At 37.6% G+C, this 26,429-nt stretch overlaps 1 protein-coding gene across 1 annotated transcript in view; it reads right to left on the reverse strand.

The window, feature by feature from the left end:
- Positions 1 to 26,429, reverse strand: part of ABCC4 (ATP binding cassette subfamily C member 4 (PEL blood group)) — a 142,452-nt gene that overhangs the window by 72,791 nt on the left and 43,232 nt on the right. Inside the window, exons 15-19 of the mRNA XM_066313444.1 lie at positions 25,070 to 25,282; positions 23,062 to 23,202; positions 21,662 to 21,699; positions 21,254 to 21,354; positions 18,094 to 18,240 (exon numbers count right to left, since the gene is read on the reverse strand). Coding sequence (XP_066169541.1) covers positions 18,094 to 18,240; positions 21,254 to 21,354; positions 21,662 to 21,699; positions 23,062 to 23,202; positions 25,070 to 25,282 — 640 coding nt within the window. The remainder of the gene's footprint in view (positions 1 to 18,093; positions 18,241 to 21,253; positions 21,355 to 21,661; positions 21,700 to 23,061; positions 23,203 to 25,069; positions 25,283 to 26,429) is intronic.

The raw sequence follows: 26,429 nt of genomic DNA on the forward strand, positions 1-26,429 counted from the left end.
AACAAAGTTCAAACCATTCTAGAAGTCAAGCTCTGGATATCCTCTCTGTATCATTTTTAATTCATCCACTGAAGTTATTTTAAATTATCCTCAGTTTAATGAAAAAAATCTACATTTAAGCATATTGAAACAAAAAAACTCAACCTAAAATGACACCATCAAACCTCATGCACTGCCAAAATACAGCAGAACTTAATTTCTGCTGTATGCTTCAACATAAGCAACATGACTTTTACATCCCATTTTTAAGGGACACAGTCCAACTGGGGGAAAAAAAAAAAAAGGTATTTCTTTAGAGGAGAGGGGTACAAGAGAGTTACAACTGGCCTCCTTACCCTTTCAGAAGGAGAAAAACTTAAAAATGGTAACCATTTGCAACTTCATATCAACTGGCCTCTAAAAAGATGTCACATTATATATTACTGACAAAACTTTCCATTGATTTACGCCACCTTCTTTTTCCTTTTCATATATAAAGTTACCTAATTCTACTACTCACCACATTGCAAAACATCTGTATAATAGAAACCTGAAACATTATCTACAAAATGTAGTCTTATGTTGACTTTCTACAAGCAAGATTATGAATTTCATTCTTCACTAAAATATTGAACCACAAACACACCCACTTCTGAAAGAGCACTTGTGTAGTCTAGTTCTTTCTGCTACAAATCCAATTTGGGCTGAAAATATCTCTAAAGTGCTGTTTTGCTGGAGGAGGAGCTTACAGAAAAATTAAACAGAATACTACAAATCAGGATGGACTGAAATATCTGAAGATTATTTTGTTACTGGAATGCTTACATGAGAGAAGAAAAACAGCTATCAGAGCTATTTTCATATTTGGGAGCTATATATAAATATACATCAATGCAAGAATTAAAATAAAAATGGAAATATATGTCGCCTTCCTGGTAAGGTTTGTCCAACAACAAAAAGGAATTTTTCTATGCTATTTATATTATCAAGACTTGATTCAGAATAGGCTTCAAATATTGCATTTCAGAAAATACTGGGGTGGGTCTCACATAGCTCTTGCAAGTCTGCTCATATTTGGTGCTTTGCTTACCATTCTACCTCCTAAAGATAATTCTCATAATAAGAATATTAATTTCCAATGTTTCACTGTTTTTCTCTTCCTCCCTCCCTTTTTTTAAGTTGGTGTTGAAGCTAGAGGGGCTCAATCATCACTGCAGTCTAAAATGACAAGGAAGAAATAGGACATTACTGAATATAAAGCATTTGACTCCTGAAATCTTAGTTGAAACTGCCAACTGGTTATCACCGCTAGATGGTTATCATTCCAAAAACAAATAATGTGCCATATTTTACCAGTCATATATTCCGATTCCCATTCATCTTCTTCCCTTTTTCGGGACCACAAAAGAGAATTCTATAGGGACTGTTTCTTCTGTTCACAAGTCTATAGGGTCTGAATTCTATAAAGGCTGTCCTGGGACAGCCAAGACTTCTGGCCTCTACCTAGCCCACCCATTCTGAGGATAAAGCCTCTGGATAGGCCAAACATCAGAGGCATTTCACATCTTCATCTGACTCTGTAAACCCTTCTCTTTTGCTTGGCATGTCCCTTCAGTTTGATCATTCATTTTTCTTTAGTTTTCTTTTTCTTTCCCTCTTCTTCTGGAATAAATGACTCTTCGGAAAGGAAGGATTATCTATAAAGTTCATTCATTAAATAGCCATGTAATGATTCCTGAAATAAGCTTTCCTTTTTAACTACCTCTATTATAAAAAAGCCACTGGTAAAAAATTTATTTAAAAACTCATGGATTTGGCTTTCTACAATGTGCAATGGATGACACTGGATAATTTTCAATGGATTTTTTCCTGTCTCACTTGGAATGTCATTACTACAGAACTCAAGAGATATTCTGGTATAGCTTTCAGAAAGCTAACGTAGTCTGCTGTGCAAATAATCAAAGCATTCTCTTGGAAAATTTCCTTTGTGTTAAAGATGACACACCGCACACCCTCACACCCCATGAAAATAAATATTTTGCTTCAATTTAGGACTTTTTAAACCACATGTTGGAGGAAAGAAAAGTCACATAACATTTGGTAACAACTATATTCACAACTTAGGTACCATTCACAAAATAAGATATTGGGAAACCTGTCACCTTGTTTATAAAGGTACAACCAAGGCCAGGGGTCAGGACTTACAAGAGAAGTAAAGGTGGGGCAGTGATCCAGAGGACTGTGTTATTTTCAGCAGTCATAGAGAATACACTGAAGGTGGGTCGCCCACCTCTCCAGCAGGCATGCTAATCCTCTACTACAGGCACTTCTGTTCTTGCTCTTGAAGCTACTCACTCTTTGGAAAACTCAGCACATAGTATGGCACCAGAAGGTAGTAAATAGTTGCATGCCTGAAGGATACAGCAATCAGCATGGGAGAGACTGGAATGAAATCATTTGGGTTTTTTGGGGGGCCTAATGTAGGGCACAGAATGGATCCTTTCCAGCGGAGCAAGCTTTATGGTGTAAAGAGGGATGACTTCACCTACTCTTCTGTTTTGTGACTTGGCACCAAATTCCACTTACAAATCTTGCCTGAGAAACAACCAAAAACCTTTTGTCTCAGACAAGCTGAAGGCAACCACAACCCAAGAGCTCTTTTCCAGAAGTTATGTCCAAAAGAATATACATATAGTCTAACAATGCATTTCCTTGGGCCATTGGCTTCTGGGGAAAAAAAATATCACTGTAAAGTAAACTTCATTACAGCCTAAACTATAATTAATAACAGTAAATGAAATCAAATGAGGAAAGAAACCCAGCTATGACGTCTTCTCCTACTGTATATTTTATTTATCACATTAAAAGAAAGACATTTTAATAATTACATTATTAAATGCTAAGCATTTTGAAAAGTTATACTGCACTTCCTTTGACTCTACTGTACTCCTCTACTGGACAAGTATTAGAAAGCATCATCTCAGAAACAAAAAAGAAAAATATACTGGAAATAAGCAGCTACAAATGAGAAGTAGCTGCTGACCACACTAAAACATTAGTTGTGCATATAGCAAAAGCAAAGAACATTTAATGTTTATGTATTAATATACCTTAAATAAATTATGATATTTGACAGCTGAATGCTTAGAGGTTAAATTAAAACCATATGCTTACATATATGTTGCTTAAAATTAAAGAAAAAAAATCAAATAATTTCCTCTTTTTCATGGCTTTTAAATAATAAGAAACTTAGAATGATAAATATGTTAACAGCAACATTTCTTCACTTCTCTATAAACACAGAAAAAAATTCACACACATCAAGGAGGAAAAAATTACTTGACTGAACCATCATTCAAGCAGAAGTGAATACAATTTACAAACCCTTTTGGTTTTGTTCAGTTCAAAGACAGACTTCACTGTGAAGCTCTGATTTACTGCTGTCCAGCAGTATGAACGCCTAAATAAATAAACAGGCTATAACAGAAGAGTGCTGCTCGCAACAAGGGACTCCTGAGAACGTTGCCATTTGTTGTTTGCATGTCAGAAACACCCAGAAGAGGACAAATGTATCTGGAACGGGAGGCAGAGGCTCACTAGGATGCAGGCTGGACCATCATGTAGCCAGCAGCAGGCTCTGCCCTGCAGAGTTTGTTGTGTCAGTTAAGAGAAACCAACACAATTGACTACAGAAGGAATAACGAGCTAGGGGAGGATGGAGCAGTAAGCTGGAACAGAAAGTTGCAGGACAAGGTGTGTTCTAAAGTACAAGGAACACAAAGGGGTCACAGAATTAATGAGTTTTCCCCACCCATATGTTTAACTGCTGTCAGTGTAATGCGGTTACAATGCTAATGGTGCATCTTGAGAGATGACTTTAAGATGAAAAAGTGCCAGCTCGTGGATGAACTTCAGTGCGCAGTGAGCAGGAAGCTACAAAGATGTAAGCATGAAAGATAAAAAAGCAAAATGATGAGGGAGGGAGTTAAAAACACTGGAATGTGCCAACTGCTCCATTTACCAGGTGCACAAATAGTAAAAGCTTTGCATGGGGAGAAGGCTAACGTACAAACCAAGGCATACTCTTCTCTACAATTCCTGTTAGACTCCCTCACGGTACATTGGGGCTGTAAGATTAATAAAAGGTCTTCCCTCCATCTGGCCTTGGGGAGCAGCTGCTAGACAGAATTGCCAAGAGACAAGCTGGTAGTCACAGGCCTCACCAAATCCGGGGTGTTTGGATATTGAGAGAACTTTGTGTACATACTGACTTGAATTTTTGCCCTGCTTGCATGTGTCCTCACCTTCACCCTCAGCCTCATTCATTGCATATCCACTCCCCATTTCCTCTTCTCTCTCTTCCATCAACATTGGTTCTTCCATTCTCCTTCACCATGGCACGGCACAAGCTCTAAGTACAAATGTTATCCCACACACAACCAAGGCACAACGCAGCGAGACACAGGCTAGGAAGCGTGGAAGACTTGGGGACAAAGCAACTGAGAACAGAAGATGCACATAAGATGATTGCAACACTTAAAACCAGAGAAGTGCCTGAACTGATGTTTTGGAAATGCAGAGTGACAAAAAGAGCCAGACAGGGGAATAACACATGAGCCATAAAGCCAACAGAAAAAGTATTTTACACTGAAAAACAGGGGAAATACAGCAAGGGAGACCTCAGGTTCTGAAATAGTTCCCAAACTAGAACTGTGGAAGTCAAAAGCTAGTGTCACCTGAAGGAAGATGGCAAAGTGCATCCAGCACATGCTGCATAACCATAGGCACTGGACACATATAGACTACTCACAAGGTTATACTCTGACAGACGAGGGAGCACTTACATCTATTGAAAGAGATGTCTTTAGAAAACAATCCAGCGCATTCTAGTTATTTCTTGCTTTAAACTGCTCTTACAGGAGCATATTTCACTCTGCTAACTATAGAACTGCAGGGGAAACAGATGGTTGTGTCTCATTAGTCTTTAGTGTATACTCTGATTAGTTTGCTTAATTTCATTCACACAGGGTCTTAAGATTTCACAAGGCCAATTAAGATTTCAGGTAAAGGAATTGTCGGTAAGAGTTTTCTTTCTTCCTTCAAAACATGTCTGTCACTGGATTTTTAACAGTTCACTTATTTATGCATTGATTTTCTTTACCTGACACCCATTTTCACCACAATTTGGTTTTGTTGCTTTTTTAAACCAGAAGCTTATCTGCTGAAAATACATCAGGCACATTAGGATGAAACAAGTTCCAGGACTGAAACAAACAGGACGACTAGAGGAGCCATGTAAAGACTATGACAAAAAATACCTACCACTCAAGTATTCATATTTATGTATTCATAAACCACTATTAAATCCTCTCATGGACCTGAAGCACAAGTTATATTTTGTAATATGCATTTAAAATCTTGCAAATAATCACTGATCATAATCTGACCCCAGACATTTTGGGAAAGGTTCTTTCAAAACAACAGCTTTGCCATTATTCTGCATTGAAAAAGACACCAAATTTCTGATAAGGCAAGAATAAATGGAAAAAACCCCATATAATAATGAAAGCAAATGACAGAAAAATATCTTCTGCTTTTGATTTCCTCTTCCCGAAACAGCATGAGCACAGAACTTGATTCTGGATCAATTTGTGGATACATTGTTAAAAAATATGAAAGAAAACTATACCTCCAAGCAAAAGAACCACAAAAGGCAAAACTGTGTTAATAAACCAACCACTATTAAAATTAGAGTATTAATTAATAACAACTTAGCATAGTAGTTTATTTAATTGAAACATTTGGAGAACTAATGTTGGCTCTGATAGTTTTCAAACTGTAGCTTAATTTTAGAATGCATATGAAAAGCATTCAGTAACCTTTTCATCATAGCTGAATGGTATTTACAAAACCTCTTAATTCTCCAAATGTCTATTTTGTCCTTGCCTGACTCTAGAGAAGTAGTCCTCAAACAGCAGTTTACATTCCTAATATGAACATTCAATTCCTAATGTTCTTAGTAGTCAACTATACAGTGGTCATGCCTTCAGGAAGGGCTCACAAACACGTTTAAGTCTTTGGATCACTCTAAAAACTTTTACGACCTGCTGGACAATTGGGAGTTTGTTTCTTTGTTTGATTCTTTTGGTCTTCTGAGAATGGAATTTGAAAATGCCTCTTGACATCTAGGTTTTGTAACCTTTCACAATCCAGTGTTTTTCTGGAAAACTGTCATATTACAGGTATACAAAATGCTGGGCTTATGAAACAAAAGTCTCTAGCAAAGCACATGGCCTATTCCACCTTTCAGAAAGTTCCTTACTTCAACAAGTACCATGCTCATAACTGCAGGAGTTTGTCCACAATAGACCACTTGGCATGATTAGGACCTAAATTAAGTCATGACATCACAAGTTACCTGAACTAGAAACCCAAATAAATTCGAAAAAACATCCGAAGTATGTTGTTGTAAAATTGTACAGTTGTAAAACTGTATCTCTCAAGTGTTACCACTTGCATGGGTTACGTTCTTTCCTCCTCAGTGCATTCAAACACCCAAAGGACCATTATGTTCAGAAAAGAGATCCTAGAAGAACTGAAAACTTCTGACATCAGACAATTTAAACTAGCTGTGAATCCCCTTGAGGAGGTATGAATCATCTCTGAGGTTTAAATTAGATTATCAACCAAGTGAAGCAGCACGGTAAATCTACAATAAAAGATTAATGCCTACAGGAAAATAATTTTTGCCCCTAGTGGCAGATACTTGAACTCTAAAGGATCTGAGACTAAGCTCTTTGTCTAAGCCTTCCTGACAGAAAACAAATGAAATAATGTTTTTGGTTGGTCCAACTTTGCTCCACATGCCACATGAAAACATTATCTAAACCCTGTAAACGAAAGTATATTGTCACTTCTAAACCAATTGAGGATCAAACAATTTACAGAAACCAAGACTTATTTTGCTGACAATTAAGCTCTATCACCAAGACTTAAGATTCAATGAAATTTGACAATTGTGAAGAAAAACGCTTTTGTCTGACTAAGTCTGAAGCATTTGGAAGAATCAACAGAAAATCAGAAGACCAAATTAGATTGAAAAGCCTTTGAGGATAAAATTCACTAATTAAAGTAACTGCCCTCCTTTCTCTGCTTTCTGAATTGGTTTGGTATCACAGCAGAAAGGCATACAGCAAGAGGAAAAATTGGTCTAAGGAGGAAATGTTACACCCATCACACTTTCTCTTACACCAACAGCATTCTCTGTCCATCCTGCAGGTCGAGTTCCATTACAAAGAACCAGCACCTGTTTAAAGATGAGATGAAAGTATAAATCTCTGCTTAGCACCAAATCTGAGATGTATGAAAGGTCATCAAAGCCGTCTGCTTCCATGCCGAAACTTTTTTCTCATCCCATTTACTTTGTAGTAATTCAGATACAATCCAAAGCTACCAAAGTGCTGCAGGTCACTAGCTGGAAGAGTATTTTTGCATCTCCTCCTCAGGGAGTCAAAGAACGAATGTATACTTCTGTTTTGCCAAGACCCATAAAATCAAAGAAACAGAATCGGGCCTGGGTTGGAGGGGACCTTAAAGACCACCTCGTTCCAACCCCCCTTCAGTGAGCAGTGACACTTTCCACAAGACCAGGCTGCTCAGAGCCCCATCCTACGTGGCATGAACACTTCCAAGGATAAGGCATCGACAGGCTTGTCTGGACAACCTGTGCCAGTGTCCCACTACCCTCACAGCAAAGGATTTTTCCTTAATATCTAATCTAAATGTACTGTCTTTCAGTTGTACTAACTTGTTCTCTTTCTGCCCATTTAATTGAACAACACATAAGATTTCTATTCAAAACACTTCATGCCCATTTTAAAATTAGTAACAAGTATTCAACAAACATTTTAATATCTTCAATCTCATGAGAAGTACAAACAACAGAGGCAGAGTATCAACAAATTAAGCAGTGCTCACAGCACTACATTTTAAGCTAAAAACATCTCAGATCATTTCAGAAACCTGGGATTTTGCATTTCACTAAACATTTGTGTCTCTATTAAAAGCACATAATAATATTGCTTTAGTATGTGGCTAAGATGGGACAAAAATTAATTAAATCCTATTTTTCCACAGGAAGGTTTCTATTTTTTCAAGCAAACAAACACTTCTGGAAAATGTCAGATTGGACATTTCCACTCTTGAACACTCAGCAGGTGAACAAAATCATCTGTATAAGCCCTCATAATCTTAGAGAAACACTTCTTTCTGAACAATCACTTCTAAACACTGTCCTTAAGCCTTCGGTAGTAGCTGAGCAACATTGGTTATTAAATTGAGGTTGCTGCAGAGTTTATTTTTTCTTATCTGAATTAAAAAAATATGTTGGGATTGTTTTTTCCATTTTTTCTCTTGGGGATTTTTGGGGGTTTAAACATAAGCAGCATTCAGTGAATGGCTTTGAATTCAATATTAACTCATACTTGTAGCTTAATTATGAAAAAAGATCATTGTCACTATGTATTTGGAATATTAAAACTTGTCAGCTTTATAAAAACCTCAAGGCACTTTCTTCTCTCAAATTTGGCTTTATTTTGAAAGCGCTCCTTAGATAAGATTTCTTAATATTAGAATAAGTCTAGCATAACTAGTTTTCTGTTGAAAATACTGATGAAAAAAATTCTCTCTATATTGTTAGTTTAATAGAAAAAAAAGATGGACACTTATAAAGCTAAAGCCATCTATATTTCACAGTTCTGAGGATTTAAATTTGCAGAGGTTTCTGCAGGTATCTTTTGTCTCAAAGGAGCACCAACAGTAATAATAATTTTTCCTCCAATGGTAAACGAACATTACCTGACTGAAGGTAAGAACCACCAACTCTTCCTTAAATCATTTCAACATTTTTTTATTCAGGAAATACCAGAAATATTCTGGAAAGCTAACTGCAATTGTTTACTTTTGGCTGGTTGTTGAGACAGGAGAGAGGAGAACTGTTCTTCTAAAAGGAGACTGGTGAATGAATGAATGGAGAAAGGAAAGAAGTATTAAACCAACCTCAAGGAAAGCATATGGGGCTTTACATAAACATATATATATATATATATATATTTATTTATTTTTAATACTTAAAATATAGTTCATTTCTTTCTCTTAATCTAAGTGGCACTTTCCAAATCCTAGATACCCATAATTAAGCACAGGGACTTAACTCTCTAAGTGAAGACAAGACACCATCTCTTCTCCAAAGCATGACACATAAGTGCTCTAGAAGAAGAGAGGAACAAGATAGTGTGAAGTTTACAGCTTTAAGCATTCACATTGAAAAGGAGAGAGCAGGGAAAAACCCAACACTGAGCAAATGCCTCTGGCACCTAATCTCTGGCACTTACTGTCCTCCTGGCATGTCCTAGAAAGGATAGGGCAGGGACAGTATTCCTGTATGAGAAACGAATTATGACATCTTAAGAACAGATGTAGGAATTTTGCCTAAAATGAAGACTAAACTATTTATTTTGGGTTGTGAACATTTGAACTCATGAACATGAAATTATGCTGAGAAATGAATACACACAGGGACAAAGAAACATTTATTCCCAATGAAGGGACGTTTACCACAAAGCAGTGTTTTTTCTTGCCTATACATGAATTAGCAATATTCTGCATTGCATCATTTACATATTAAACAGACAGTAACTTCATTGAGAAAAGAGAGGTTTACCACACACACACAGAAATCTCATCACATCTGATAAAAAGAAAACTGAGGAAGAGTTAGACCATCTCTTTTCCGTCTTTTACTCCTTATAATTACTAGCAAAAAATGTCCAAGTTCCAAACCTTCACCTTCTCAGATTTCCAAGCACCTTCAGATTTCCAAATACCTTCTGCACTCTCTGCCCCAACACTAACTCAAGCTAGTGAAGACTTATGCTTGAAAGACGGCAGGAAAAGAAGCATTCTTGGACACAGAAAGCAGAGGATGAATTTAGTACAGCGTGGATGAAAACTGACCAGAACCATGTCAGTGGATATGAAAAGTTGAACTCTCAACTCCTTTTGAATTTTCAAATGTTATAAATGTTGCACAAATAGTACATGATAAAAGCCCAAGTTTGAGAAATATTAGTGATCTTCTTGCTCTTTTTTTAAACTAGTAAATGAAGGGATCCTACAACTAGAAGACAAAACAGGTTAAAAGCCATTTAAAATTTTTTTACGACAGTGCAAAGATGAACACAAAACCAAAACCACCTCCTGAGCACAAAAGGCACTCTACTCTGAACCAAAGAGTTGAGAATGAAGACTGCCACCTTTCTGCCATACAGCAGCTTGCTTTGCCTGCTGGCTCTGCGAATACAACTTCCTACCCAGCATTAGGTGACTAATAGCTAAGGCAGCCCCAGCCTGTCCAGGCTTTGCAGAAACCTCCTCCCTCCACAACCTCCCTTTGGGACCACCACAACTAAATATTCTCCTCAAGCTGAAATAGAAAGCAACTTAAGTAGGCAAGTAGGAATCCCCTAGGAAAATGTTCAACAAGAGCCCAAATTTAAACGAACATTAAAACAAACTCCAAACAAAGATGAACGTGCAGTTTCCAGTTTCAAGCTACCTGCCTCAAGGTCGGTATAGCCAGAAGCAATAATTATTGTCTATTACACACTACCACCCTAATTACAGGACTACTGTCCAGCAACTAATAAAACAAACAAAAAAGTGTTCTTCATATGCTTGGTGCTATTTTAGATTACTTTGAAAAGCTCTCTTAAGGCTGGTAGCTATCAACACATACAGCTTGTAATAATGTTGCCCTCTCCAAATGCAACATTATCTTCCATAAAATGACATCAAAAATCAAAAGTTGAAGGAGGTTCTGCATATGTATTCACCTGAATACATAACAAAAAGCCCCAGACAAAGTACCTAATGATTTTGATGAAGGGGAAAAAAAAAATTATCTGAGGAAGACAGGGTGGAAGACAGCAAGCAATGCTGTATTATACTATTTGTAAATAACTTCAAGTTTGTATTTTTTAAACCAAACAACACACTCAAGTCAAGTTTGATTCAATACCTCTGCTTCTGCTGTTATTTCTATTCTTTGGGCTTTAGTCCGGATTGCCAAAACAGGCAGATTCACATACAACAGCCATTCTTTTCTACACTAAAATTTTAATTTTGGATCGAGAAGCGCCTTTTGTTTCCAAACATTCTACAAGATCACCACAGGCACAAACTAATCTTCACTTGGTTGCATAATCTGCAAGATGCTGGCAATCTGGTGGGAAAAAAAAAAAAAAAAAAAAAAAAGGCAGAAACCTCAACTAATTAATTCATCCAGATGCTGCAGTGCAGATTACCTAGGATCATCTGGGAGAAAGAATTCTGAGCAGTATAGAGCAGAACAGTGCTAATGAAATGAGTTTGCACTGTGATAGTGTTTGTTCCATTTTAATTCCCAGCTACTCAGATTAAACAAAAAAACCAAAAAAACAACCAAACCAAAACACCCCATCAAAGGAGGCTAGTTTTTCTGCAAACACCATGGTGGTCTAACTGTGTCTGTGTGTCCATAAGGGACAGCAGTGGAAAGCGATGGCACAGCCAAGAGCCCACGAGAGCCAAGAGCCTGATGTGCACGGCTGTCACCCGGTGTGAGGGAGCCACACGTTCAAGGCCCACATTAAACCCGAGGGGAAGAAGAGCTGGACTGCCTTTCCCACATTCCATACATGTGGTCTCACCACCTGGCTGTTCATCATTCCTGCCCAGCTCTTCTCCAAAGTAATTTATTCTTGGAAATGCTTACGCCTTGTTCCAAGGTTGAATGAAGTGAGTTTTGATAAGTTTTTCCTCATTTCTCAGAAATGTTCATTTCCCGTGCAAGCAAGCAAGGACATTCTATCCGTGCGACACCTCCAGTCACCACTATTCACAGCAGTCGTAGCAACATTCCACAATTTATAAACAGATTAAAAACAGCAAAAAAAGGTACAAATTCAAAACAGTTATTATCAAAACAAAAAAACAAACAAATCCTCCATTTTGGATTATCTCTAAAAGCTTATTTGTAGCTGCATCACCTTAGTTGGGTCCTCTTTTAAAGCCCCTTGCAGTTTTCCATCAATATTACAGGAGTCTCTCCCTCTGTTTTCAAATGTCTCCAACAAACGTTTAGTTCCTCATTGCCACAAATCTCCCCAAAACAGCATGCCATCTATGCACGACTAAAACAAAGTTTCATTTTTATTTTCCAGCAATACTTGCAGGAAAGGGATGCCTCTGAACAGCTTCTGTGCAGTTTTCTAAAGCCAGTATTTTTAATTAGGCTTCCCTGTCTTGCTCAACATTCCCTGCCTCCTTTTTGCTCGGCTGAGGTGGGGTGAGAGCAGCTCTCTCTGCAGCTGCTTCAGTAAATGAAAACACTAGACTTTGCAGTATCTGGGCAGGTCAGCATACGGTCAGAAATGAGTTTCACAGCAGGCTGTTTTCCCCACCAGGGGATCTTAATGTGAAGAAGATAGAAAATCCCTACGAAGGGGTGAGGAATCTTGTGCCGGGAAAGCAGGAGGCTGCACTTGGAAGTGGCTGTCAGTACAAGCTTCACGCCATTTCCCTATCAAATAATGTCTCATCCCCTCCTACAAACAGCTTTTCCATAAAGCTTTTAATTTTATCTCCCACATCAGGAATAAATGGGGTGAGCTCTGACTCGGAGAACCGAAAATGTAATGGGCTTGTCTCATCCGTTTATGGCCAAGTTTCATTCAATTATTATTGCAGAAAAGAATAGGATAGAGTTAAATCGAGTTACCCTAATAGATAATAAATGTAAACATAACTCTAGAGTGCCATTTACTGACTTTAAAGACTACTCCTATAGCAATCAACTTTGTAAGGCTCTTGACAGAATCATAATGCTGATAAAACACATGGCAGTATAAGACTATTTAAACTCTTAACAAAGCCATGATAATACTAACAGTAAATGAGCAACTCCCATAAAATATCATTTAATAATCACACCCTGATAAGATTTAAAGTACATATCGCCATTGTTATATGAAAAGAACATTAAAGGGTTTTTTCTTTAACACATGTAGCAACCTAACAGGTTTTAATTACCACACCTACTTCAGTGACGAGCTGTTCCACTCAAACACCCAAACATAATATTTACAACGTTGTGTGGTTGTTAAGGATCTTGATGATTGATGGAACCCATTGTGTTGCCATCTTAATAACAACAAATGCAAGTGATTACCAACACGGAAGAGAGAATCTGTGTTTTTATTTTACAACAAAAGGCTGTCCTATAGGGACTTCTTTTCAACATAAACTAACAAACCTGTGCACATGTGAATGCACTTTAGAGCTTGGCACAGAGAGTTGAAAACAAAGCCTCTGCTGCTTTAATGACAATGTATTTTTTTGTATTAGCTTAAGAGAACATGAAAGCTGTCAAAAGAGCTGGTACAGTTTTTCACAACCCTGCAGAATTCATCTTGACCACAAGGATATATCTGAAAACTGCATCAGAAAGATAGGACAGATCGTGTTTCCAGACAAAAAAAAAAAAAGAGAGAGCAATTGAGTCATTGAGTCAAATAAGAATACAATACATTTCCTGGCACTGCCACTAAATATTTATATCACTGACGAATGAGACTACAAACCAAGTATCTTAACATAAAGCTTTGCCTTGTTAACTGCATGATATGCCAAAACACCACCTACTGTAAATCACAACGTTTAAGACCAGTATTTCTTGTTTAAACATGCTACTTGTTCAGCAGAATCACTTGTGTGAACAAGCATACATTCATGTACACTAACTAGAGCAGTTTCACTATCCATCTGATAAAGTATAATTTAACAACCTCATTATCAGCATTGTAATTTTCAGACTGCTGAAATACTATATTCGTTGCAAATATTATATGGTTGAAACACTTTAACAACATTGCCCATTTGACACTTCTGTCAGATAAAATGCAGATAGTCATTTATGCATTGATGAACATGCTTTTAATCCTATAAAGAAACTTTCTCTGTCAAATTATAAGCGTTTCAGACCTTGATTTATGAACACCATAATTAAAACCTTATGCCTTAAAGAAAAACAAACTCTTCATTATAACAACAGCTTTCTTTCATATTTTAATCTTTTTATATTTGGAGTTTGCTTTCATGTGCTGCTATTAGCTATCAGTTCAGCACGTTATTTCTGGCTGCCAAAACCAGAAAAGAATATTTCTCTCCATAACCTGGTCAAATCTCAAAGTCTAGGTAAGCATCCAAAGGGATCAATGTTTATTTAATGCTTCCACAAAGCATTTGTGGGGGGAAAAAAAATTTGTTAATTTAACAGGTTGAGGACAACCATCATACAGTTCAGTGCTTCCCATTTCTAAGAAGCCAGAAATGTTGTAAAAAATCTGCCAAAATATTTCTTTTTCTCCTATAACTGTCAGAACCAAGAGTTTGGGAGATACAATTCGAGGGGAAAAAAAACCGAACTGCACTTGTGTAGTGATTCCGGTTCAATTTAAATTTAAGACAGATTTTCTAGAAGGGGAAGAGATTTCTATTTTATCTGAACAAATTAATGCATATCATCCATTCCTTCTTGTAGCACCCATCAGCAGAGTAGCAGCAGGTTTCAGCTTCCTAAACTCAATGCAATTCAAAATCACACAGAATTTACACTAAAACTGCCATAACTGAAAATGATGCAGTTACACATTAGCATCACTTCTCTAATCTCTGTCCCTAAATCCCAGAAAAGAACAATTCATTTACAAGCTAAGCAAGTCATCTTGAACCAAATCCTGAAGCTTGTCAAAAGTAGGATCCTCTGAACTGTTCAATAAGAAACTAATTTCCAAGAGGCAAGTCCCAAATCAAGTCTTTGCTGCTGAAGTCCAGGTCTCTTTTACTTAGCTTTATAACAAATTTGTTTTGAAGTGTTACTAAGATCTTGAAAAAGAAATTAAAAGGAGTAATGGCTGAAGAAAGTCTCCCTGGTGGGATGCTTCTGACTCTAGAGGGTTATCTAACTTTTTGGCCACTATTTCCAAAAAAGTTCCTGAACTCAGCACGACATGGAGCTGAAAAGCTTATTGTGTAAAAGATCAGGACAAAATACTATTCTTGCAGATAATGAAGACAACTGAATGGAATCACATTACTATTGCTCAGCAGAGAGGTTGAAAATTCACTCTTCAAATATCATCTCCAAAAACTTAAGAGATGAATTTTGTTATCTTTCTAAGAAGCCGCTGTAATGCTCGGATACAACGCTGTAATGCTGGGATAAAACAGATCATGCTGCCCTCTTGTGCTAGATGTGCACAGAAATCAACCCTTTTTTATTCCAGCAAGTGACACATGAAGAGCAACATATAAAGCACTCACTACGAAATAGAAAATGCCCACATGTTTTACAGATACTTTGGCATTCATGTCATTCCCTTGCTGGGATATGGATAGAAGAGCAAAGGAAGTTTCCAGAGAGCCAAATTCTATGCTCAAAAAAAAAGAATTTTGTGAACAAATGCAGACAAGTCAGATGTAATAAAACCCAAAATACTAACACTTCAACTACCCATCAAGCTTTCACAATAGCTGTTTAAGTGATGCAGTAGAGATACCTGCTGATAAATTTGAATTTCAGTCATAAATAAATGGTAATTTTTTCTAAATGCTTGGTAAGACAATACACTTTGGTCACTTAGGATTCTCAGCCCAGTAGGGTTAGGCTAAATGCTTAAGAAGTAAAGAGAGAGACAGTCACTTATTAAAAGGTCCTATGCAATGCAAAATATGCAGTAACGTTTAACTATTTTTAGACCTATGCAAAATTACAGAAAGGTGAAATCTGTGCACATACAAATATTCTTGGCTGGGAAGGGAGACAGGAGACGGGTCCTGTTATTCCTTTTCTCCCTCTCTGCTGTGAAATCCAGGTTCCAAAAATACACTGACATTCTTCTAGCATTTGAGTAAAATGCTAGTTACTATTCCCTTTACAACCTTCCCCCCCTATATATTGCTAATGCAATCCATTAAGAGAGATGTTGGGCTCATGCCTAAACTGATTCACGAAGCATAATTTTTTTAGAAGTAAGTCATCTCATTTATTCACGAAGACTGATTGGATCTACACTGTTGGGAGCTGACAGACATGTCATGATTCACCAGGCATTTCCATTTCCTAATGTCAACTCCTTGATGCTCCTCATTACTCTGCTTCCCCAATAAGAACTACCAAGAGCTTGGGATGTCTATTTATTTAAGTTTCCTTCCTCGACTCTGGAACACAGATCACCATGTGTTCAAAATACTAGCCGTGGCATTTTTTAATTACTGATTATTTTTTGATAAATAAAACAGCAAAATTCAGTTCAGCAATTGCTTCTGCTGAGGTCTTAGAGACCTCACACTAATACTGAGAACATGCTGGATGCTCAAATGACAGATCTGACATTGCAATAGTAGCTTTGCTAATGTGGGATATGATAACTAATAGTTTGGCTTAGCCATCACAATCACAACCCTAGAAAAAGGGTTGTGATTTAATTTTTAATAATTTCAATTTCTTTTTAATATGTCTTTCACAGGCGTATTAAAAAAAGGATAGGGAAAAAATACATCCCACTTCAATGCAAGAAATAGCATGTGAAGTCCTAAGATAAATAAACAGTATAAAACCTATGTAAATCAGACAATGAAATATAGATTATAGAAACAGATTTCAAAACTGCTAAATGCTGCAATTCTGAAAGAGAACATTGTCTCATTGTCATCTTTTCTCTCCTCTTTTTTCCTTTTTCATACAATGCAGAGATCAGAAAAGCAGTACATTTGCATGCCACCCTGACCAAAAAGAAAGATAAAGGGAAGGAAATGTATGCATCCTGAAGTTAGTCTTCTATTTTAAAATATCTGTTGTTTAATAGAAACACACATCTAAGTCACAACAATGTGTGACTACTAGCAACAGGCAGGTTTTACGAATGTCAGTTTTACAATGCACTGCTAATTAGAGTTTCACAGCATTACAAAGCAAACTGGTGTTACTCTACATTGTTGCTGATGTTTTCTCTCTAGTTCTTAGCTTGTTGTATGAGCCAGATTTATGGGCATTCTTACAAGATCATTATGTATTCTCTCAAAATTCAAGTTACTGCATTTGCTGTGCACATACACACAAGAGAGAGAAGAGGAAAATCCCTGACACATCAGCACTAGGATTTCTTCTCATGTACATGCTCTCCACTAACCCATTTCCCGAGTTTTCCTTCTAATCCTTTGCAGTGGCCTTGAATTTACATTTCCACACACTCACAGTACAAGCAGGCCATGTAAAACAGCCTTAAACTTCTGCAGTTGTAGGGGTGGTTTTTAAGATTAAATTGTACATATTTAATCCATCATATCATAGGCATGAACCTATCTATTTACAGAAAATATTCTTTCTCTGGAAAGAATATTTTCTTTCTCTGAAACAATAAAGTCATCCCCATATATCCTTACAATTAAATGCCTCCTGGTGCTACGAGAAAAAGCCCACGTCCATTTTTTTCCAAGGAAGTGAAGACCACCAGGTTTCTGTTTCTCATGGAAAAGAGAAACCTTTGGCTAGTCAACCAGTACCACCCACTTCCCCACTCTCTTCACTCTGCTCCAGCTTCTCTCCCCTTTCTTTTGAAGAACATAAGGATCTGGATCACAGTTTTACAAAATGCATTCATACACATTCAGCGTATGGGAGACACCCTGTGAAACTGCATCAGAACCGCAGTGCAAATACAGGTCAATGTACAACACCAAAGCTGCAGCTAATTCATTGTTCTGTAAGCTGCACTTAAAGACAGTAAGATGAACCATCAGTAAGCAGTCTGAGTTTGAAATTGAAAAGGTCTACACTATTAACTTTAAAGTGTCTAAGTAAAAATTTAGCTTTAGAGAGTCTAAGTAAAAGAAGCAAAAGAACCCGATGAAAAGTGCAAAAATACCATCGAATTGTGATTGTCCAGAAATGGTACAATTTGTGCAATCAAGGAGATACATTCAATACTGAGGGTTCTTTTTTACTAATAAACTTACCTATAGGATTTCTGTCAAAAAACAAGACAGGAGCTTTCAGAATGGACTGAAACATTTTGTTGTGCAAATTCTGACCAGAATTGACAAGAACTTGAAACACCAGAAGACTTCTTATTATGCCAAATAGTATTGTAGCCACTGTTAAACCTGAAATTAAAAAAAAAAAAAAAAAACAAAAAAAAAAAAACAAAACAAAACAAAAACCATTAATAGAGCCTCAAACAAGATATGGATCTTTCAGAAGAGAAAAAAGTTTAAAAAAAACTGCGCTAAAATCAAATTCTCTGGACTTCTGCATATAGCAAGAATCCAAACTTAAGCCTAGGGGGACTCAGACTGAGTGGAGAACACAGGTACATTGTCTGTAGCTTCAGTTACTATCACAGAATTAATTTCATCGATTTCTCTTTTTCAGTTTGAAAAAATTGGTACTTTACAGAAATGTAGGAAATGTCTGTTAACCCATGAGATAAATGTGTATTAAAACTTTCTGCATAGCAGCATTACTAAAACATTCACTTCACAGTGCCGTATATAATTGTGGCTTGCAGAGGTCACTGGTAACATGCAACACTTGTCAGCAGGTATCAGACAAGTAATATGTACATGGCTCTTTAGAGACAACCTTGAGTTACGCCCAATCAGCCCAAACCACTCATGCCATTCTTCCCCTTGGAAAACACACCAAATCATTTAAATTACATGTCTTTCACACTTTGTAAGACACACTCCTTATGCCACGTGAAACAGTCCTTCAAGGGAACTGGTCTGCAGACTCTTTGTCTCCTCTGGGCACAACTCTGCTTACAAGACAAGAGTGCTACATGGCAAAAAAAACAAAATAAATCATGAGATTGCTCTTGCTCTGTTTGCTGTGCATAACCTCCAATGTGGCTGCCCAAGTTCCCTATCAATAAGAGTGAACAGTGAAGGTCTAAACATTGCATTTAGCAGAGCTTCCAGGCTCCACAGGATCTGCTTCAGAAAATCAGCCCAGCTACCTCAGGTCTTGAGGACATGCTGAAGTTAGACCCCCAACTATCAGCAGAGAAACCTTGCCTATTCTAAGGGCAGGTTAAAATCATACACAATTCAGGAACAACTAGAGTAAAAGTGGGAAAGACAGGTTTTCAATTATGTGATATGTTACGCTATCCCATCCTGCTTCCTTCTGTATCCTCCCAGGGAGCAAAAAAAGCTATCATCACTATTTCATTTGTCTGCCTGCAGTTAATTGCTTACATTCTGTGAGGTGCTGTTTTAAGAAAAAAGATGGTGCCTGGGATGAGAGCTTGTTTGCCTTATCCCAGCTGTTGTATTCCAGGCCAGGTAGGAGAAGACGATTTTTCCAAGAGCAACTGCATATACCTGAACAGGAAAGCTGGAGAGGCACAAAGCAGGAGGCTGTGGCACAGACCATTCCTAACAGCAGTCTATGGGAGTGACATGAGGAGAGGGACCACATCCTGGGAACCCCACATTTCTGTACAACTTTACTCAGGCCTGGAAGCAGCTGGAAGCTGTTCGTATGACCCTCCCAGGACAAAGCACCTGAACAGACCTAATGGCTGGGGAGAAGGAGGAACAAGACACACTTCCAAGTCCTTCACCTGGTCTGTCTCTGTTTTCCCTGCTCCTGAGCTCAGAACCTCAGTATGAGAGAGACAATGCCCCTTTGCATGTTCTCCTTGTAGAAGAGGTGTGGAACTGGTACCTCAGTTCTGGCCAACAGCATTCCCTACCAACAGCAATTAGCAATACTAACAGCAATTTTATTCTTCAAAATCTTTGTTTCACAGAAGCAACAAGGACTAAGAAGAAACTACTACAGTGGGGTTTTTTTGTTTTTCCAAACATTAAGAATCAGAAATAAAAAATGTTAATTGTTTTACATTGTTTAAGAGATTACTGAAAAAGATAAATTAGATTATTATGCATGCCATATAAAATGTACTACCTTTTTATAACTTTGTCAACTTCACTTACAGTTTTGTGTAAATAAGTCAATGCTGTCTGTTCAACCATTGCAAATATCTCACTAAGTGATCTAAACATTTCAATATAAAAAGTAGCTTTTGTTGTTCTCTTGTTTTTTCTTTTGTTGTTGTTATCTAGAGCGAAATACTCCTTAAAGGATAAAATTTTCACTAATGTGGTTTAGGCTACCTGGTCAGAGAAAGTGAAATTTGCCACATTTAATCATACTGTGCAGTCCACTGGAACAGTGCACAAAATAAGACATTACACAGAGAAAATAAGAGCCAAGTTTATCTGGTTCCTAAATTGTTGCTTTCCAGGCCAAACATAATGTTTTCTCTCAGCCACTTGGATCACGTGGATTCCCGAGAACAAACTAAACAAAAAATCCTGCACCTATTCTCTCACCCATGGAGATGTTTCTGAATACATTCAATACATATTCTTCTGGCATTCCACCTGTTTTCTCACACCAATCATTTACATCTCCATGAAGAAATTACCATGCATTACAAAACCATACATCACTAGGAGTGTTAAATAGCAGAATCTGAGAGCATGCACATGATTTTTCTGTGGCAATTTTTACTACATCTCAGAGCAGTTTTTCAAGATGTTTGGATGCCTGAACGCAAGGATCAACGCCCTTTTCTGAATATTCAGAAGCATAATGCTACCTATTGAAATATATTGAAATGCTTTTTAACAACCTGCTTTGCATACCCATCTAGTATGCCTTTTAAAAACTTGTTCTTTTGCTATGGCACTTCAGAAGAAATGTAGCCATGCCAAGTTTTAGAACAGCACAGAACAAAGATCCATTTCTAATCCCTCTTGCCATCCATATAATGACTGAAGATTTAGCTCAATGACTTACTGTTATAGAGACAATAACCACAACCTTAATGTGACTGACTTTGCAAATACTCAATTCCTGATTTACTTTCCAAAATCCAGGCAAAGCAATTAAAGACTCTGCATTCAACCTATTTCTTCTGTCAGATTTATTTATTTATTTATTGCAATCAATTTAATCAGAAAGCAAGATTCAGGCTTCTAATCTGTTAAGACATTGCTCAGTTACTGCTAGAAATCACATTTCCCCACACATTGTTTTGCACCTCTCAAAACTCTCTATCAGATAATAAATAGTTCACACACACACACACGCATGTGCAATTACCTGCATAGATTCCCAAATAAAAGTTAAGGTCTAGAGGTTCAGTCTCATTTGTTCCATTATTTCCATTTGTTGTGAGATTCAACCTTTCTTGATGATTTGCCCTGTGGAAATGCACACAGAAGATAATCATCATCAAATAAGTGTGCTTAGCTGTTTCTAGATTCAACTCTGCTGAAATCTTTAGTTCAAAAGATCTCATGTATCGACACTGCCATGTGTCACAACATGAATAGATGCAATTACAGTCTACACTTCACATAAAGTTTAATTTTTTTTCCCCCACGAAAGAAGTGGAAATCAGAGGAGGATCTGAACTATTCTAGAGCAGGTTCCATTCCCTTTCAATTAAACAAACAACACTTGACTGAAAAGGCAGAAAAAAACACCCAGTTATTATCATCAACTTACCAGTAAGAAAGCCACCAGTCCTGGAGCACATAGGCCACCTTGAGCAAGAGAGGCAAATACAAGAATCATCTTACAAAATTAAAAAAAAAAAATTAGAAAATTAAATTTCCTTGCCATTCTTTCAAGCTCTCTGGGAAAACATCACATATTCAGAAAAGTATGCCATCCAGTCTTTCAAGACCAGCAGCAATTTGCCAAGCACATTAGAAGGTGCTCTACAAAGGAAGAAGTTACCTTAAATTACCTTACATGTTAGCAACTACAGGAAAGCAATACACTTTAGCAAACAAAATATAGTAGCTCTTCCTAATGTATGTTAATTGAACATTAAAGAACTCATTTTCTCAGTTCCTAAATTTGCTACAAGAGATATTCCAAAATGCTTTTTGATTAACAAACTTTCTGATGTTACCAGTCCAGAAATTTGTGTTTACAGGAGATAATTACCAGAAACAGGGTTGAAGGAGGATGAGAGTGGAGAGGGAGGGAAAAACTCCTTCTGTCACCTTCCCTCTGTGACAAGAGGTGACTACAAACACATAACTGGGTTATTATCTCAAAATACACTTCTGTTCATGTGAATTTGAAGTTGTGGGCAGGCTGTCTACTACAGAGATTTGATCTTGCTTACCTATCTTTCCAACAGACTCATTTCAAGGACAAGCAAAAAGTAAGATGCTAAAATGTACAGACCATTTTTTTACAGCGAGAAAAATCATTTCCGTAAAATGAATTTGAGCTTCCTCAGCAAGAAACAGAGAAAAAGGCAATAAGGTACCTTCACTCAGCTTACCACTGCTTTCAGAAAGTTTGTAAATAAATTCCCTTGTTAAAAAAAGTCTTTTACATACCTCCTACAGTCTTCGCCACACAAAATATTTGCCTATGCTCTTCCTCACTTTCTCATTCTGCCATACAGTGACCCTCCATCTAAACTTCTTGCATAATCTGCACTTACCAACAGGTGAGCTGTTCTTTGAATACTTCTGTCAGACTGTCCTCCCACACCCAGTAAATCTCTTTACCCTCCTCAACTGGGAACATTCTGACTGTTTAGGTTTGTCCAACATCACTTTTATACACCCTACGATTTTCTTCCCTTTCGAAACCAAGTACACTGGCTCATAATTTTTGTGCCATGTTGTCATCAAAACAATTATTTTTAGTGATTTTAAAATCGTTGAAGTAAGGATCAATGCAAGACCTCTGAATGCTGGACCAAAAATTCCATGCTGACCCTTGTGTACACTACCAAATTATTAAAGAACACCCAAACATTTTAGATGAAACATTACAGCAGCAAGTATGCACTATTTAAAAAAAAGGGGGGGGAGGGGGCAGGGGCAAAACCTCCCAAACCTATAATAGCTTTAGTATTATTCGTGCTTCCAAAAACTTACCTGTGCCAAAATATTAAATACTATGAGTATCAAAATCACAAAGTAGTTTGCTCCTGCAGTGAAATATTTTCTGTAAACTTTAAAGTTTATTTTTCCCTCATGGCGACTCTCCTCTGGCACTGCAGCCAGTGCATTTTCACCCTGAAAGAAAAAACATCCACAGAATAAACCCCATCAACCTTGTAGTCATAGATTCAGAGTAAGCCACTTGAAAGTCATTGCTCAGAATTAGCAAACAATTAAACAAGGAGATGAAGTGATTATGCACATGAAAACTTTAAATTTTGAACTACAGCTATGACAAAAAAAAATTAGTCTCAGTGCACTAATACTGAAAAATCTACCCTGCAAAGCAACATTTCAAGGATTTTATTTGGCATTGCATAACCATATATAACACAACTTCATAGATAGCCAGAAATATTTACTCTGAACACTATCCAGGTTCTTCTTTTCTTATATACTACCTTCACTTGTAACAGCTTCGGAAATCAAGGCATTCACTTGAGGAGGATTATGTTTTCAGAATGCAAATGTGAGCAACCTTTCCTTTCCAGAAAAGCATTTAAGGTAAATACTCTCCTACAAGTATGTACTAAAATATCCTTGTAAATATCAACAAAGCATCTGTTAATAGGGAAAACAAATAAAATGACAAATGGGAAGTCATACTAAGCAAACAGTGTATGAGGGACACTGAAAAAGAGAGAAGGAAAAAATGATATAGGCATAAAGAAGGTAAAAGAACTACACAAATTAATAAAATCAGGATTTTTTTTTTTTTTTAATTTTTACAGTATATGCAATATAAAAACTAGTGTCAGTTCAGTGGACATGTAACAGTCGATTTTGTTGCCACAAGACACGGCTGTACAAAAGCAGTGGAATCAAGAGACCCGAGAGATGTGAAAAGAGAAATCCAACCTACTCATCTATAACACGTGAGAAGCCTACCTTGGCCTTTTGTTTTTCCAGCCACCTCATCTTCCCATTTCTCCCCATCCAAAAGTCTTAATGCTGCTAAGAAGTTTGGTACACCTCCACAAATTCACAAGAATTTAAGATTTAAATGGAGTTGCCATTGGGGCATTAATAATGTAAGTTTACTGTTTGGGAGCATAAAACCATTCCTCAAAAAGGTAATAAAAAGCCCATAGCTTTTTTTTCTTTTTTTTAATCATAGAGAATAAATAGAAATAGTATATACCCACAGCAGAAAGATGACAATCATCAGGGACATACAGAGATTGCTTGTTCCATAGATGCAGCGCTGGCACAAGCTTAGCAGGGTTACAGGGAGCCCACACTGTTTGATGCGAATGCAAACACACCAGCAGAACACAACCCAGAGTACAGAAACCTTAGGGTTGCTTTTGCACTGGGCAGGCCAAGAGATAAGGAGGCACCTGGAAGTCACAGTGGCACCACACAAAGCCTTCTGTTTTCACCAACAAAAGAGCTGGAGAGAGCAAGGCAGTGGTGTCCCAGGATCACCCCCCCAGGGCCAGCTCAAGATCATGTGGGTATGTTTATGGGTACGTTGATGTCAGCCATGCAAACACAGACTTTGCATAAAGCCACAGCTTCTACATGCACTTCGCAGAGCTCAGGATTTCAAGGGAAAGTGTTCATTTCAGTTCAACACTGCACAAAGACAGTGAACCCACCCAATACAGAGGCCCTTTTAAGCACTGCTGTCAGAGGTCAGGCTGAAAGAAGCACACTGTGGTAGCTCTGGACACATACAAGCAATGCCCCCAGCACCCAGTAGAGTTGATGCTGAAGTGCACAGACTGACTCTGCTGAGTTTGAACAGCACCAGGCTGAGCTATGAGCTGCCAGCCAAGCACAGCTTGGGCAGGGCAGGTCCTCCACAGGCGAGCTCTCACCTGATAATGCCATTCAGTAATCCCTGAAATCCCAATGTTGCAGGGAAAGCCCATATCGAAATTTAAGTTAAAAACCAGCCAGACAAGAATCAAGACACTTCTATCCTTTGAGCACTCACAGGTGGTTGTTCCACAGCTCCATCTTTCTGTGAGGATGAATCTTGGGACAAGACAGAGGACTCCGAGAAGGTTCGGTTCCGGGCGGACTTCAGGCTGGGGGTTCCTGGAACTGACGGCTGTTCTACCACCTCTTCATCTTTTTTCAAAAGGGAAGCAAAGTCGATGCCAGATCTCAGGAACTCTGCATAGGTACCTTTCCCCACCATTTTACCCTACAATAAAAATAAACTTTTAGTACCTTCATTATATACTTTCCATAAAGGACAATTTTTCTGACCTGTCCATGCTACCTCTGGGGTTCTGCAGTCACTGGGCACACATCCCACTGCAGTAACTGAGCTGAAGCCTCTATGAGTTCCTCACTTAGAGGAACAGAAACAAGCTCTTTAGGCTCTGACCAGTCACCTTATAGCAGCTAACAGGGCCAACAAACAAACAGGATGAGAACAGCCCCAGTTACAGCCAGGGGAGAATCACCTCCCTGGAGAAGCTGTGAGAGACAGCCAAGCCATCCAGCTTTAGGACAACCTTTTAAACCACACACACAACCATCAATCTTTTTATGTTGCTCCATCCCAGGGTTAAACACCATCCTCATTTTCTGATCCTCACAGAACCTTACAAGGAGCAACACTGACCATGTCCATGTTTCAGCTCTACCACAAACTCATTTCTCAAGAGCTACTGTAACTTTTAAAGCAATCTGAATGGAAAGAAAAAGAGGAACAGTGTCTTGTTTTGCACCATCGCCATGCATCAAAAGTAGTTTCAAACATTTCGCTACCCACTCTTAAAAAAAGAACAGGAAGACAAGCCCCAGCTGCAGTCCTTGCATTTCCCCTCTGCCTCTAAGTATCTGGCATAGCAAAGATGGGAAGGAACCAGCTGTTTTGAAGGCATGCTCATTCTCAAAGGCATCCAAGACTATTTCTCAGCCTTAATTTAAAAATGGATTTGTTGCAAAATTAACACAGTTCTTAATTCACAAAGAAGTGTAAGAAACAAGAACAAAAGCAAAACATTAACATAGTCTCACAGTATTTTACATTTAAAGCAAGGGAAGGCTAAAACTTTATTTCAAAACCAGACAAAATGTTTGAAGAAATAAGAATGCATAAATGTTCGAAGAATAATTAATGAATACCTTATTAATTCAAGATTATTTATATGCATGATAAAATTCAGAAACAGATTTTTCAGGGAAAGTATTCCAAGAAAAATCTACTTACTAGTAACTGTAAAACTTGAAAATCGTTTGTAGTCATAAGTAGACAGAAAATACATTGACGAACTAAAAATTAAAACTATTTTTTCGTTTCTTAGATTAAAAAGGATAATTACAAAGTGTAAGTACAGACA

The sequence above is a fragment of the Sylvia atricapilla genome, chromosome 2 (assembly GCF_009819655.1).
Source record: "Sylvia atricapilla isolate bSylAtr1 chromosome 2, bSylAtr1.pri, whole genome shotgun sequence".
NCBI classification, from domain to species: Eukaryota; Metazoa; Chordata; class Aves; order Passeriformes; family Sylviidae; genus Sylvia; species Sylvia atricapilla.